The sequence below is a fragment of the Ictalurus furcatus genome, chromosome 14, assembly GCF_023375685.1.
Source record: "Ictalurus furcatus strain D&B chromosome 14, Billie_1.0, whole genome shotgun sequence".
Taxonomy (NCBI): domain Eukaryota; kingdom Metazoa; phylum Chordata; class Actinopteri; order Siluriformes; family Ictaluridae; genus Ictalurus; species Ictalurus furcatus.
The window spans coordinates 27,568,964-27,582,291 of NC_071268.1; the positions used below are offsets into that span (position 1 = coordinate 27,568,964).

Below are 13,328 nucleotides of genomic sequence, written 5' to 3' on the forward strand. Positions count from 1 at the left end.
ATATTAATGCGCCTGGTTTAATACGTCATAGTTTCTATAGCAACAGCTCATACACAGAGACTTGCACGACAGACACGCCGCATAATCTACTAAACGGATCTGTTGTTAATGGTTGATGTGGTGATGTGTTTTTTGTGCGGAGACGTTTATTCTCAGGTGTCAGCGCTTTGTAACAGTCACGGAAAAGGACAGAGGGGTTTCCGCGTTCAGGTTTCTCGCGTTTCGTTTTTGTTTTTGAGAGAGAGAGAGATGTTGGTGAGGGATGCACAAACATGTCTCGGCTAAAGGGAACATCATGGATATTTGATTCTTGCCCTGAACGTCTTCATCTCTTTAGATGGAAATTTTTGTTCTGTTTTGAGTACTCGGAGCTTATTAATCAAACGTCAGGGAGCATGTTATTAATCCTCAGTGACATCCCAGTTCCTTGTTAATTCATAATTCAGCCACAGTCACATTCTAGCTGCACCAACACAGCACACCACACAAAGCGGATGAGGGACGACCCAAAACAAACACCACGGTGGAAAAGGAAGTGACGTGTGAAAATAAAAAAACAACAACATCAAAACAACAGAAACAAAGAGCACCACCACCACCACCACCACAAAGAGCCAGCCATATCACTGATAAACCACCACCACAAGCCATGAAGATTAGGAAAACATGATGAAAGGAACTCAAAATTACCCACAATGCAACACAGGGAGAAAGGGGTTGATTGTGAGAATGACTACTGATCACCAGGCACAGGCAGGCAGGCAGGCAGGCAGGTCACCAGAAACAACGGATTTACAGGGGAAAAAATGATTTTTAAATAAAGATGGAGTCTGAAGGAGGGGGAGGTGGGATGGGACACGTACGCCACTCGAGCTTACTTCGTTTGGGCGAGTTCCACAGCGTCGCTGACGACTTGGACAGCCTGTTGCTAATGACAGGTTCTGTCTGCCGCGGCAGGTTTACGGTGGAGGACGAGCATCTGCCTGCACCAGAGAGAATGCCACATACACACACACACACACACACACACACGCACACATGTTCACAGAGGAACCCAGAGATTCATATTGAAGGAAGGAAACTGATCCGGTGTTGGAGCTACGCCAGCAGGACGTCCTGGAAGCTGACTCAGTCTCGTCCTAATACTGCCTGTAACACTTCCACTTCTTACTCAGAAGCGTACCAGATATCACTATGTACATACGATCATGTGTTCACTTAAATATTCTACAAGAACAGCCCACTTTTCTGATATTCGCCACTTCAGAAGCTGAACCCACGAAAGTACAGGATAGTAATTGATGCTATGTGTATTTATAGTGTAAAATACTTTTCTTATGATTTCACCAGCATATACCTGAGGTCAATGCTGATCTTCCCAACATATTTGTCCTATTTTCACTGTCTTTATAAAAGACTTAGACCTATGTGCTAACTAAATTGACCTCAGTTGTTATTTATATAGTTAAATATAGCTAAGAACTGATGTAAATTTAGCTAGAAATTTAGTTAAACAGCTGTTTAGTCATGCTACGTTTTTGTCTTAGGAATTGACCAGCACATCTGAGATAAATGTTGATCTTCCCCACATTATTCTTCTATTTTCACTGTCTTATTAGCTAAATATAACTAATAACTGATGCGCATTTAACTAGCACATGGCTATCTAGTTACAGTAAACTTTTTCCTAGACATGTACCAACACATCTGAGGAAGATGTTGATCTTTCGAACATTTCTGTTCTATTTCCACTGCCTATTAGCTGACTATAGGTCATACTATGACTATATATAGATAATAACTGAGGTAAATGTAGCTATAGGTAACACTATGACTAAATATAGCTAATAGCTGAGGTAAATTTAGCTATAGGTCACACTATAACTATATATAGATAATAACTGAGGTAAATGTAGTTATAGGTAACACTATGACTAAACATAGCTAATAGCTGAGGTAAATTTAGCTATAGGTCACACTATGACTATATATAGATAATAACTGAGGTAAATGTAGCTATAGGTAACACTATGACTAAACATAGCTAATAGCTGAGGTAAATTTAGCTATAGGTCACACTATGACTATATATAGATAATAACTGAGGTAAATGTAGCTATAGGTAACACTATGACTAAATATAGCTAATAGCTGAGGTAAATTTAGCTATAGGTCACACTATGACTATATATAGATAATAACTGAGGTAAATGTAGCTATAGGTAACACTATGACTAAATATAGCTAATAGCTGAGGTAAATTTAGCTATAGGTCACACTATGACTATATATAGATAATAACTGAGGTAAATGTAGCTATAGGTAACACTATGACTAAATATAGCTAATAGCTGAGGTAAATTTAGCTATAGGTCACACTATGACTATATATAGATAATAACTGAGGTAAATGTAGCTATAGGTAACACTATGACTAAATATAGCTAATAGCTGAGGTAAATTTAGCTATAGGTCACACTATGACTATATATAGATAATAACTGAGGTAAATGTAGCTATAGGTAACACTATGACTAAATATAGCTAATAGCTGAGGTAAATTTAGCTATAGGTCACACTATGACTATATATAGATAATAACTGAGGTAAATGTAGCTATAGGTAACACTATGACTAAACATAGCTAATAGCTGAGGTAAATTTAGCTATAGGTCACACTATGACTATATATAGATAATAACTGAGGTAAATGTAGCTATAGGTAACACTATGACTAAATATAGCTAACAGCTGAGGTAAATTTAGCCATAGGTCACACTATGACTATATATAGATAATAACTGAGGTAAATGTAGCTATAGGTAACACTATGACTAAACATAGCTAATAGCTGAGGTAAATTTAGCTATAGGTCACACTATGACTATATATAGATAATAACTGAGGTAAATGTAGCTATAGGTAACACTATGACTAAATATAGCTAACAGCTGAGGTAAATTTAGCTATAGCTCACACTATGACTATATATAGCTAATAATTGAGGTGCATTTAGCTAGCACATGGCTGTTTAGTCAAACTAAGCATTTTCTTTTAAATTTACCAACACATCTTGATCTTCCCAAATTTTTAATTCTATTTCCACTATCTTATTAGCTAAGTATAGCTAATACCTGAGGTAAATTTAGCTAACATTTAGGTGCTTCATCATACTAAGGAATTTTATAAGGAATATACCAATACATCTGAGGTAAATGTTGATCTTCCCCCAAAGGAATTTCTATTTTCATTGTTTTATTAACTAAATATAGGAAACAACTGATGTACATTTAGTTAGGCCATTGTTGTGTAGTCAACACTTCTGAGGTAAACGTTGATCCACCCAACATTTCTGTTCTATTCTCACTCTCTAATGAGTTAAATATAACTAATACTTGAGGTAAATTTAGTTAGCACACAGTTGTTTGGTCATACTAAGCCTTTTCCTAGGAATTTATGAACACATCTGAGGTAAATGTTGATCTTCCCAGCATTTTCTTCCTCTTTTCACTTGTCTTTATATGTTTATGTTACCTTATACCTCAGTTGTCAGTCATATTTCCTCATTTTCCACCCTTGCTTTGGTGATTTTTTTTTTTTGGTTTGTGATTACCTTTAAACCAAATTCAAACCTGTTTTTTTTAATAATAATAATTTTAATAGCTGGTGTTGTTAACCTGTTGTCTAACTAGCTAACAAAACATGATATCAACTAGGTAACATTTTTTGTTGCTGTTTCGAAAAGGAATCTGCACCAAGAGTCTTAAAGTCTATACTCATTTCCTCACTTGATTCCTCACCCGCTGATTGTAAAAACCTCAGACAGGATTGCATTTTGTTTGCTAATAAATTATAAATTACTGATAATGCTCGACAAATGCCAACTTTACAAATAGATGAAAAGAAGGTTAGTTAGTTGTTTAGTATACCAACTTCCAGAAAAGTACTTCAGGGGGTCTAGTGCTAAAGAAACTTAATGTAAGCTAACAATGTATTGAAACAGCTCATACGATGGTGATGGGGTTACAACCAAGGGAAAAGCTTGAGGTATAGATGAGTGATAAGACAAAACTATGTATCACGATACACCAAGACATTCAGAAAAACTGTATTTTTGTAATCATTTACAAAAACACTATATTTAACGAGCAACTGGTAAAACCATTAGACCTCATTTATCAACCTGGTAACAAAATTGTTTTTGCAGGAGCATATACACAAAAAAAAAATGTATCATTCATGAAAATCCAGTTGGGAAAAATGTTCGTATCCTATGATTGCTCCTGAGTATGTGTACATTTAGGTATGGGGACTTAGATATGTGAACCTCGTCGGATTGGTTTTAAATCGTTTCATTTCTGATGAATTACTGCAGGTTACGCTGTTAAATGTAAATCGGTCGTGAACGCGCTTGATCATTTATACACGTGTGAGGACAAAGAAAATTAGCATTACGTAAACTTTTGTAAATCTGATGGCGTTTTCTTCTTCGCTTAGCCTATGAAAACATTTACACACAACTTTACTAGAAGATAAATGAGGCCCATTTTTCACAAACAGCCCCAGAATAGCATACTGTAAACACACATATCGCGATATCAATCTCATATCACAACAAACCTACACACACACACACACATCACCAAGCATATACAACAGCATTATGACCAGCACTATGACGTCACAGTGCCCTCTCACACACACACATCACCAAGCATATACAACAGTATTATGACCAGCATTATGACGTCACAGTGCCCTCTCTCTCACACACACACACACTACAACCACATCACTAAGCATATACAACAGCATTATGACCAGCATTATGACATCACAGTGCCCTCTCACACACACACTTACACACACACACATCACTAAGCATATACAACAGCATTATGACCAGCATTATGACATCACAGTGCCCTCTCACACACACACTTACACACACACACATCACTAAGCATATACAACAGCATTATGACCAGCATTATGACATCACAGTGCCCTCTCACACACACACTTACACACACACACACACACACACATCACCAAGCATATACAACAGCATTATGACCAACATTATGACGTCACAGTGCCCTCTCACACACACACTTACACGCTAATAAAAAATAGAATCTCAGCACTTATGTGTAAGAATCCACTGCAGTGACCTCCGTCTGTCTCTCCGAACTCTCACGCCTGATTTCATTTGGTGAAAAGGTTGAATCTAGAACCTTTACAGGCTCTTCGGTTTGTCCCTCTGAAGGAACATATAACGAGAATGGCTTTAGAAAGTTAACACCCAGTAAATATCCAAATAATCCAGGAGGAACCATCATTTCTAAGAATGTACTGTAGGGCCCCGCTCCATGGTGCTTTTTCGATGCCTCTTCCATCTACAGCAGGGGAACTGAACTGGTGGACAACGCTCTGAATGCAGACCCGGCAAAGTACTTCAGCGAACTGATCCAACTTGACGAAACTACCGTTGCAAATCCGGTAAATGTGTGAATAAAAAATAAAAACCAGCCGTAATTCAGTGAGGTTTATCCAATCACGTGCATTTGCGTAATTTATTCAGCTAAAGGCAGCTCGTCGGCCCAGAGACCAGCTACAGGTCAAGAGACATTAGCTCAGAAAGAGAAGAGTTTCACAGAGTTTTAATTTTGTTTAACTTCTTGGGTTTAGATTAGCGAGCTGACGGCATGGCTTGTTTAAAAATACGTCTCTCAGAGTCCATGGTGCTAGTCCAACGTCTTAACGTGAAAGCAGCACTACAAAAAAAAAAACGGAACTAAACTAAACATTAAACGTTATCTGTTGTTCATGTCAGTTTCTTATCCGGATGTTTGTTAGCAAGGAATTTTACATAACTGGAACTTTACAACTATTTAGTTGAACCTCCCTGATTTACAGGCATCTCCTGTCAGTAAGTACGGAAGAGTAGGAAGGAGGAAAAGGAGCTGGCCAGTTCTTTGGAAGACCCTTAAATGCTCAGCAATGACACATAAAAACTTTCATGGCATGAGATTTGACACACTGATACTGCGTCAGAGCCGGTTGATAGGTTGCTGGAGACAACGATAGTGGAGTAAAGCCAGTGTGAGTGTGTGTGTGTGTGAGTGTGTGTGTCCTCCTTCTATTAACATAATCAGTAATACTGAAAGCACTGACTCTCTCTGCGTGACGTCTGGTTCAGTCCTCCAGCCCAGGACCATCTCTGCTGTCTGATCTCAGCCCACGTCTTCTTAGTCGACCGTTTGATAGCGGACTCGTATCTCTCCTGCACAGAACACACAAACCATATGTCCAGTGAGCTTTCATAACACGCTTAATAATAATAATAATAATATTATTATTAATAATAATACTAGTGGCGTGTTTCATTCATCCGTCCTGAGTCACGTATTATTGGCTTTCTAATGGTCACATGTCTGTAAACAGGAAGTGTTTCTTCATGTGTTGAACACTCATACTGGATCTGTGTCTGGGCCACGCTACGCTAAGATTTCTACAATCCTACTGTAACAGGTGTGAGAGATTTACACACACACACACACACTCACATACTTTTAGGTTAAGAATCACATGTTAAATGATAAAAGTTAAATAATTTTTTACTGAATATATTTGATTAGTATTGTAGTATTGTACTACAATATTACTAGAAATAGTAGTAATAATTTAAAAAAAATGAAATGACAAAAGAAAAATCAGTAAAGTAAAAAAACAGATGAATAGCAAACAAAAAAAGACAGAATAATAATAAAAAGGCAGAAGAATAAACTAATACTAATAAAGACAAAAAAGTTTTTTTTTAAAAAAGACAAACATAAAGCGGGTTAATAATAAAACACATTTTTTATTAAGAAATAACAAGCAGGCTTCACTTAGATATAATAAGCAGGCAAAAAGGGGAAAAAAAGTAAACGAAATGACAAGAAAGTAAAAGATCAGACTTAAACGGACTTAAAAAAGAAAAAATGCTAAAACTAAAAAGGTGATGAAAAGCTGACAAAAAAAAAAAATTTAAATATCAAAAACACACTAAAAAAGTTTTCAAAAATTTTAAATAAACAGGCTTCACTAAAAATTAACAAACGACTGAAAATAACTGAAAAATAAATAAATAAATAAATAAATAAAGACCTAAAATGCTGACTGAAAAACTAAAAAATAGTAAAAGATTAGCAGACTAAAAGATTAATGAAATGAAAGGTGCTAAAAACCTACAGAACAAATACGGAACAACAAAAATCCAGACTAAAAGCGAACTACTAAAAATAAAAAAGGCAGACTATTAGATAAGAAAAGAAACCACTAAATAGTAAAAATAAAAAAAATTAAAAAACAGAAATCTAAAGAACTAAAAGGTAGAAAAAAAAGGCTAATAATAGACAAAAATACCTTTTTTAATTAAAAAAATAAAAACAGGCTTTTTTTTAAACTGAAAACCTCACTGAAATACATAACAAAGTAAGAAGTGGACTTGATTTAAAAAAAAAAGAAAAGATAAACATATAAGTTAAAAGCAAGAGAAGAAGATAGAGACTGTGTCCTGACCTTGTTCTTCTCCAGTTTCTGTCTCTGTTTCTCCTCGAGGAGCGCTCGGCGTTTCTCAGCCCGGAGTCTCTGCTCCTCCAGCCTCCTCCTCCTCTCCTCCAGCTGACTCTCCCTCAGACGCCGAGCCTTCTCCTCCTTCTCCAGCCACTGAGCTTTCTTCATCGCTACGGAGGAACAGGAGAAACATGGAGGTTCCATTTTAACCATACTGACACACACACACACACACACACACACACACACACAGGGTGGTGCTACAGCATGTTATTAATTACAGCATCTAAAGTCCCGTCCAAAACTATTGGAACAGCTAGGCCAATTCGGCAAAAGATGAATAATACGAGAAGAATATGAATATATAAGCGCATTTTGTATCAGACCATCCTATTTGTAGGCGAGCAAAAATACTGGCACATGTGACTAACAGTTGTTTTTTGTTACCCAGGTGTGTCCTCTTAGATTGACTGTTTAAACAATAAACAGCTCTGAACATCGACTCTTGGTTTGAGCCCTCAGTTTCTCCTGTATTTCAGACGGCATTTGTTGTTAAAAAGGATAAACCAACATGAAGACCAGAGAGCTGTCTATGGGAGAAAAGCGAGCCGTTTTTGAAGCTGAGATAAGATGGGGGAAATCAATCCGAGGCATTTTGCTCGCCTAAAAATCGGACGGTCTGATACAAAAGGTTTATGTTTTATGTTGTTTAACACATCTAGGTGTAAACACCAGGAAATAAAAGCTGAAATTCTAATCTCTCGTCTCATCTCCGTCTTTTGACCCCAAACCCGAATGTCTTTAATGTACAGCACAGATATATGAATTGGTCTTGTCGTTCCAATAGTTTTGGAGGTGACTGTACGTACACTCACCCGACTGCCTCATGACTAATTTGCACTGGCTACCGTTTGAATCGAAATGTATTCACTCTTTCTGTCTACTGTAAGTATATAGATTTATAGTTTCATGGTTCATTACTGTCAGATAATTATTTTTAATCCGGACAGATTTGACTAACTGCGTCGTCCCGGATCATGATCACGCCGAGCGCTTTGAGCTCAGCGCGCCCCCGACTGAGGCAACTGCAAATGAGAGCAATAAAACCTCGTGTTCCTGCCCCGCGGCTGTCCCAGAGCACACCACAGACCTCATTTCACTTCCTGATCAAATAACGATTAAAAAGAGATCATATTTACATTTCCCAGCATGCTTACATTCTCCTTGAAGGAGAAAAAACATTCGATATGCCGTACTGGTATTTCCTGTTTTCTAGCGCCCTAACCATAACACACACACACACACACACACTGGGGTCAGGCCAGATGGGACTGAGGACTGCAAACCTCCCTGAGGAACTGCTTTGATTTTTTACAGGAAGTTCAGTTCTCCAAAGCTTCTTATTTTCCTGTGTTTTACTCTGTGTTTCTATCCTGTTTCCTCGTGGACTTCCTGTTACAAAACACCAGTGTGTAACTGCGTACGTCTCACATAAGTGGCCACTTGCAGCGCAAGGGTGTGATGAGGACATAACAGGAAGTGGATTTTTAATCTGAATGTCTGAATTTCTTTCTCGGTCTATATCCTTTCAACTTTTCGCCATAGCTGGCTTGCTAAATAGCCGTTGTTCTAATTAGCTAGCATCGTAATTAGCTAGCCTGCCCCACAGCTAGCATGATAATTAAGTGGCATGAGGAGGATAAAATGACACTATGGAGCAGCTAGAGTGCTAAAACCCAATTTAAACATTGAAAATGATCAGAGACTGAAACTGGAGACTCCTTCCCTAAAATGTTAATCAAAACCTTTCGACCAATCGGCATTCAGAATTCTACAGCCGTCCTGTGGTATAAATATACATAAATATACGTTTCTAGGGTGACAATCCTCTCATATCCTTCCATAATATGACAATCTTCATTTTAGATCATTCGTTTTTTTTTTGTTTTTTTTTTAACGTTTCACTGCACGTTAGAGATTATTATGAGCACAAAACACGGTAATCCTTTTAGCTTTACATGTTAGCTTAGCCGTTCTGTGCTAAAGAAAACAGCATGGGTGAACAGAGGAACACAGTTTGGGTATTAAAACATTCCCTTTCATCTGCGGAGCTGAGGCGGCTTTCCGCGGTGCGTTAGCTGGGATTTTCACTCCCCTAAAGAAAGATAAAGGGCTCTGTGGAGTGTGAGGATTTTAAAATGACTGCATTGCGGTGCTAAAAGAGCTGGATGTTGGGTTTTATGGAGGTACAGCTCCTCTGAAAACTGATAAACATCAGGAATAGGCAAACTGATGGATGACGTAATTCTGATATAATAAGGCCTGATGCATGCATGCAGGAAATTAACGTCCATGTCATGGGACTGGTGAGGGAGTCTATTCAGGGGGGTGAATCATTTTGAAACTGGAGAATACATTAGAAGTAGAATTTTCAGTTGAATTTGTGGAATCCGTTTGAAGCATTCGTCGTGTTGAATTATTTCATGTTTTAATTTATTTATTCATTTTCATATGATTCATTTACACGTGATTCATTTACATGTGATTCATTTTCATGTGATTCATATTCATGTGATTCATTTACATGTGATTCATTTTCATGTGATTCATTTACCTTTTCTCTTCTCTCCTCCCTTCCCTTTCCCAAATATTTCATTGAGAAGAAGAACCCCCCCCCGGCTCATCATGGCTACTCAATAACTGTCGCTGGTTATATAAATATTATAAAACCCAAGAACAGCCACAAAAATTTAAGTGGGAAGTGTCTGTAACTCCATAAAGTATACAATAAAGGGATGCCATTTATAAAATAACAATAATAATAATAAATAAATAAATTAATTAAACAATAAATAAATAAATAAATAAATAAATAATTCATCTAAGTTAGGAGCGTATACAATACCTGTCTTTGCATTAGAGTACCAGCAACTACAATATATCTACCGTTCGCATCAGCGATAGCGTTAGTGGACGAAAACTGTAACCTTTTGTCAGTTAAAATAGCGACCCCTCCTACTTTCAAATTAAAGTTCGAGTGGAAGACGTTTCAAATGTGTAAAAACCTTAGATCTCTTGACAGGATTACCTCTGACGTTCCGACAAATAAATCTTGTTGAACTATTTCAATGGCTTTTGTTTGATGTGTTCATCGCAAACAGCTGAAAGTCTGTACATTTTGACAATAAACCTGATTTGCACTGGGGGTCGAATACTTTTGATTGCAAATGTATAAACATAATCCTTGTTCTGGTCAACAACTGCCCCTGCGGTTTCCCATTCGTTAGTGTACAAATGCTGTAGTTCTTTTGATAAAAGGCTGTTTGTAGAAGAATAGTCACCACGAAGCAGTTTTCCATCTGCGCAACATATTTCCCACATGCAGCAGCAGCTGGCGTGTACATACTGGGAATTCCACTCAACATCATCTGCTTAACGCTCAATGTTGTTTGTAGTAAATGCTCTTCTGCTTTAAGTGTGTTTAACGTCAAGCTGCATCTCGACTTGAAATGTCAAACTGAGTTAAATGAACTTCAGATGAATTGAGCTCAGTTCATTTTAACATGGCGTTTAGTGCTAAACCCTTTTAATTTCCTATATAAAGAGCTTCCTTTTGTCCAATCACTGCGGCTACAATACAAAAAAAAATTCACCTTTTTTTTGCTGACGTTTTAGCACTTTACACATATTAAGCTGATGAAAACTACTAAAGCTTCTGAAACACCCTTCACTTTATCATAACTTTTGTTTGATGACTGCTGCAACAATAATGCTAAGTGGTTAAGGCAGTGGACTCCTGATCGGAAGGTCGTGAGTTCAGATCCCAGCATTACCAACCTGCAACTGCTGGGCCCTTGAGCAAGACCCTTAACCCTCAAATGCTCAGCTCTGGATAAGGGCGTCTGCCAAACGCCATGAATGTAAATGTACATGTAATGATAATTTACCACACTGAGTAGCCAAATTACCATAATTTCTGGAGTAGCATGCCTACCGTAAAACCACCAAGTAATCAGAATGGCACAATTACGCAAATCTAGACGATGTACACGGTATATTGGTATACCGCATAAATCACAGCACCTACCAGAAGAGTCCAGAATATACGGTAATTCACATGAAGAAAGACCAAGGAGATGATTACAATGACAAATCAGGAAATATGATTTAAAATTTATTAAAACGTTGAAATGAGGTTTGACCAATGAAACCACCATCTTTTTCAAATGCCGCCGCATATCTTACCTTGCTCGTGGGTTCTCTGTTCTGAAGCGTTAAAAACAACAAAGAAGAACAGCTGTCAAGTTTCAATCCCTCACTTCTCTTACTATGCCAAAGGTAGGGTTGGAGAATATTCACTAGTTTCTATTACAAGCTGATGTAACACATATAATTATTATATATCATATATATTATACGTATATTATAGCTTCAGAGAATAGGGAAGGATGTGTGGGTATGTTTGAAGACGTCTAAATGCATATCCACTGTGTGAATAAAATATCTCATTAGCACTTAAATGCCTTGTTCAGAGGGACAGTGGTTAACAAGCCCATGCCCTAAATAAAAATATTTGCACTAAAGACTTACATATCAGACCCATGATCAGATGAGGTGTGTCTTACCCAGGTACTTGGACCTCTCCTCTCTCCTCTGTTTAGCAAGCTTCTGTTTCTGCTCCGAGCTCACCCCATCTGCGTAACGTCAAAAAAAAAACCCACCAAAATATGAATAATAACGATACTAATAACATCGCTCATAATGATCATAATAACAAAAGCAACAACAGCAGGAGTGTTACCCATTGTCTCTCAGGTGATGATATGTGTATATCTGTTTTGAAATAATAATGTCTACTTTCTTATCTGTGTCTAGTCTCTTACCTGTGTCTAGTCTCTCATCTGAGTCTAGTCTCTCACCTGTGTCTAGTCTCTCATCTATGTCTAGTCTCTCATCTGTGTCTACTTTCTTACCTGTGTCTAGTCTCTTACCTGTGTCTAGTCTCTCATCTGAGTCTAGTCTCTCACCTGTGTCTAGTCTCTCATCTATGTCTAGTCTCTCATCTGTGTCTACTTTCTTACCTGTGTCTAGTCTCTCACCTGTGTCTAGTCTCTCATCTGTGTCTACTTTCTTACCTGTGTCTAGTCTCTCACCTGTGTCTAGTCTCTCACCTGTGTCTAGTTTCTCATCTGTGTCTACTTTCTTACCTGTGTCTAGTCTCTCATCTGTGTCTACTTTCTCACCTGTGTCTAGTCTCTCACCTGTGTCTAGTCTCTCATCTGTGTCTACTTTCTTACCTGTGTCTAGTCTCTCATCTGTGTCTACTTTCTCACCTGTGTCTAGTCTCTCATCTGTGTCTAGTCTCTAACCTGTGTCTAGTCTCTCATCTGTGTCTAGTCTCTCACCTGTGTCTAGTCTCTCACCTGTGTCTACTTTCTTACCTGTGTCTAGTCTCTCACCTGTGTCTACTTTCTTACCTGTGTCTAGTCTCTCACCTGTGTCTAGTCTCTCATCTGTGTCTACTTTCTTACCTGTGTCTAGTCTCTCACCTGTGTCTAGTCTCTCATCTGTGTCTACTTTCTCACCTGTGTCTAGTCTCTCACCTGTGTCTACTTTCTCACCTGTGTCTAGTCTCTCACCTATGTCTACTTTCTTACCTGTGTCTAGTCTCTCACCTGTGTCTACTTTCTTACCTGTGTCTAGTCTCTCACCTGTGTCTAGTCTCTCATCTGTGTCTACTTTCTCACCTGTGTCTAGTCTCTCACCTG

At 37.9% G+C, this 13,328-nt stretch overlaps 1 protein-coding gene across 4 annotated transcripts in view; it reads right to left on the reverse strand.

Moving 5' to 3' along the window:
- The window catches only part of map7d1b (MAP7 domain containing 1b), a 54,293-nt gene that overhangs the window by 12,822 nt on the left and 28,143 nt on the right, over positions 1 to 13,328 (reverse strand). Inside the window, exons 3-7 of one of the 4 annotated variants that reach the window (XM_053641250.1) lie at positions 12,186 to 12,254; positions 11,806 to 11,826; positions 7,567 to 7,730; positions 6,178 to 6,286; positions 879 to 983 (exon numbers count right to left, since the gene is read on the reverse strand). In XM_053641250.1, coding sequence (XP_053497225.1) covers positions 879 to 983; positions 6,178 to 6,286; positions 7,567 to 7,730; positions 11,806 to 11,826; positions 12,186 to 12,254 — 468 coding nt within the window. The remainder of the gene's footprint in view (positions 1 to 878; positions 984 to 6,177; positions 6,287 to 7,566; positions 7,731 to 11,805; positions 11,827 to 12,185; positions 12,255 to 13,328) is intronic. The other 3 variants (XM_053641251.1, XM_053641252.1, XM_053641253.1) reach the window with 3 other exon arrangements.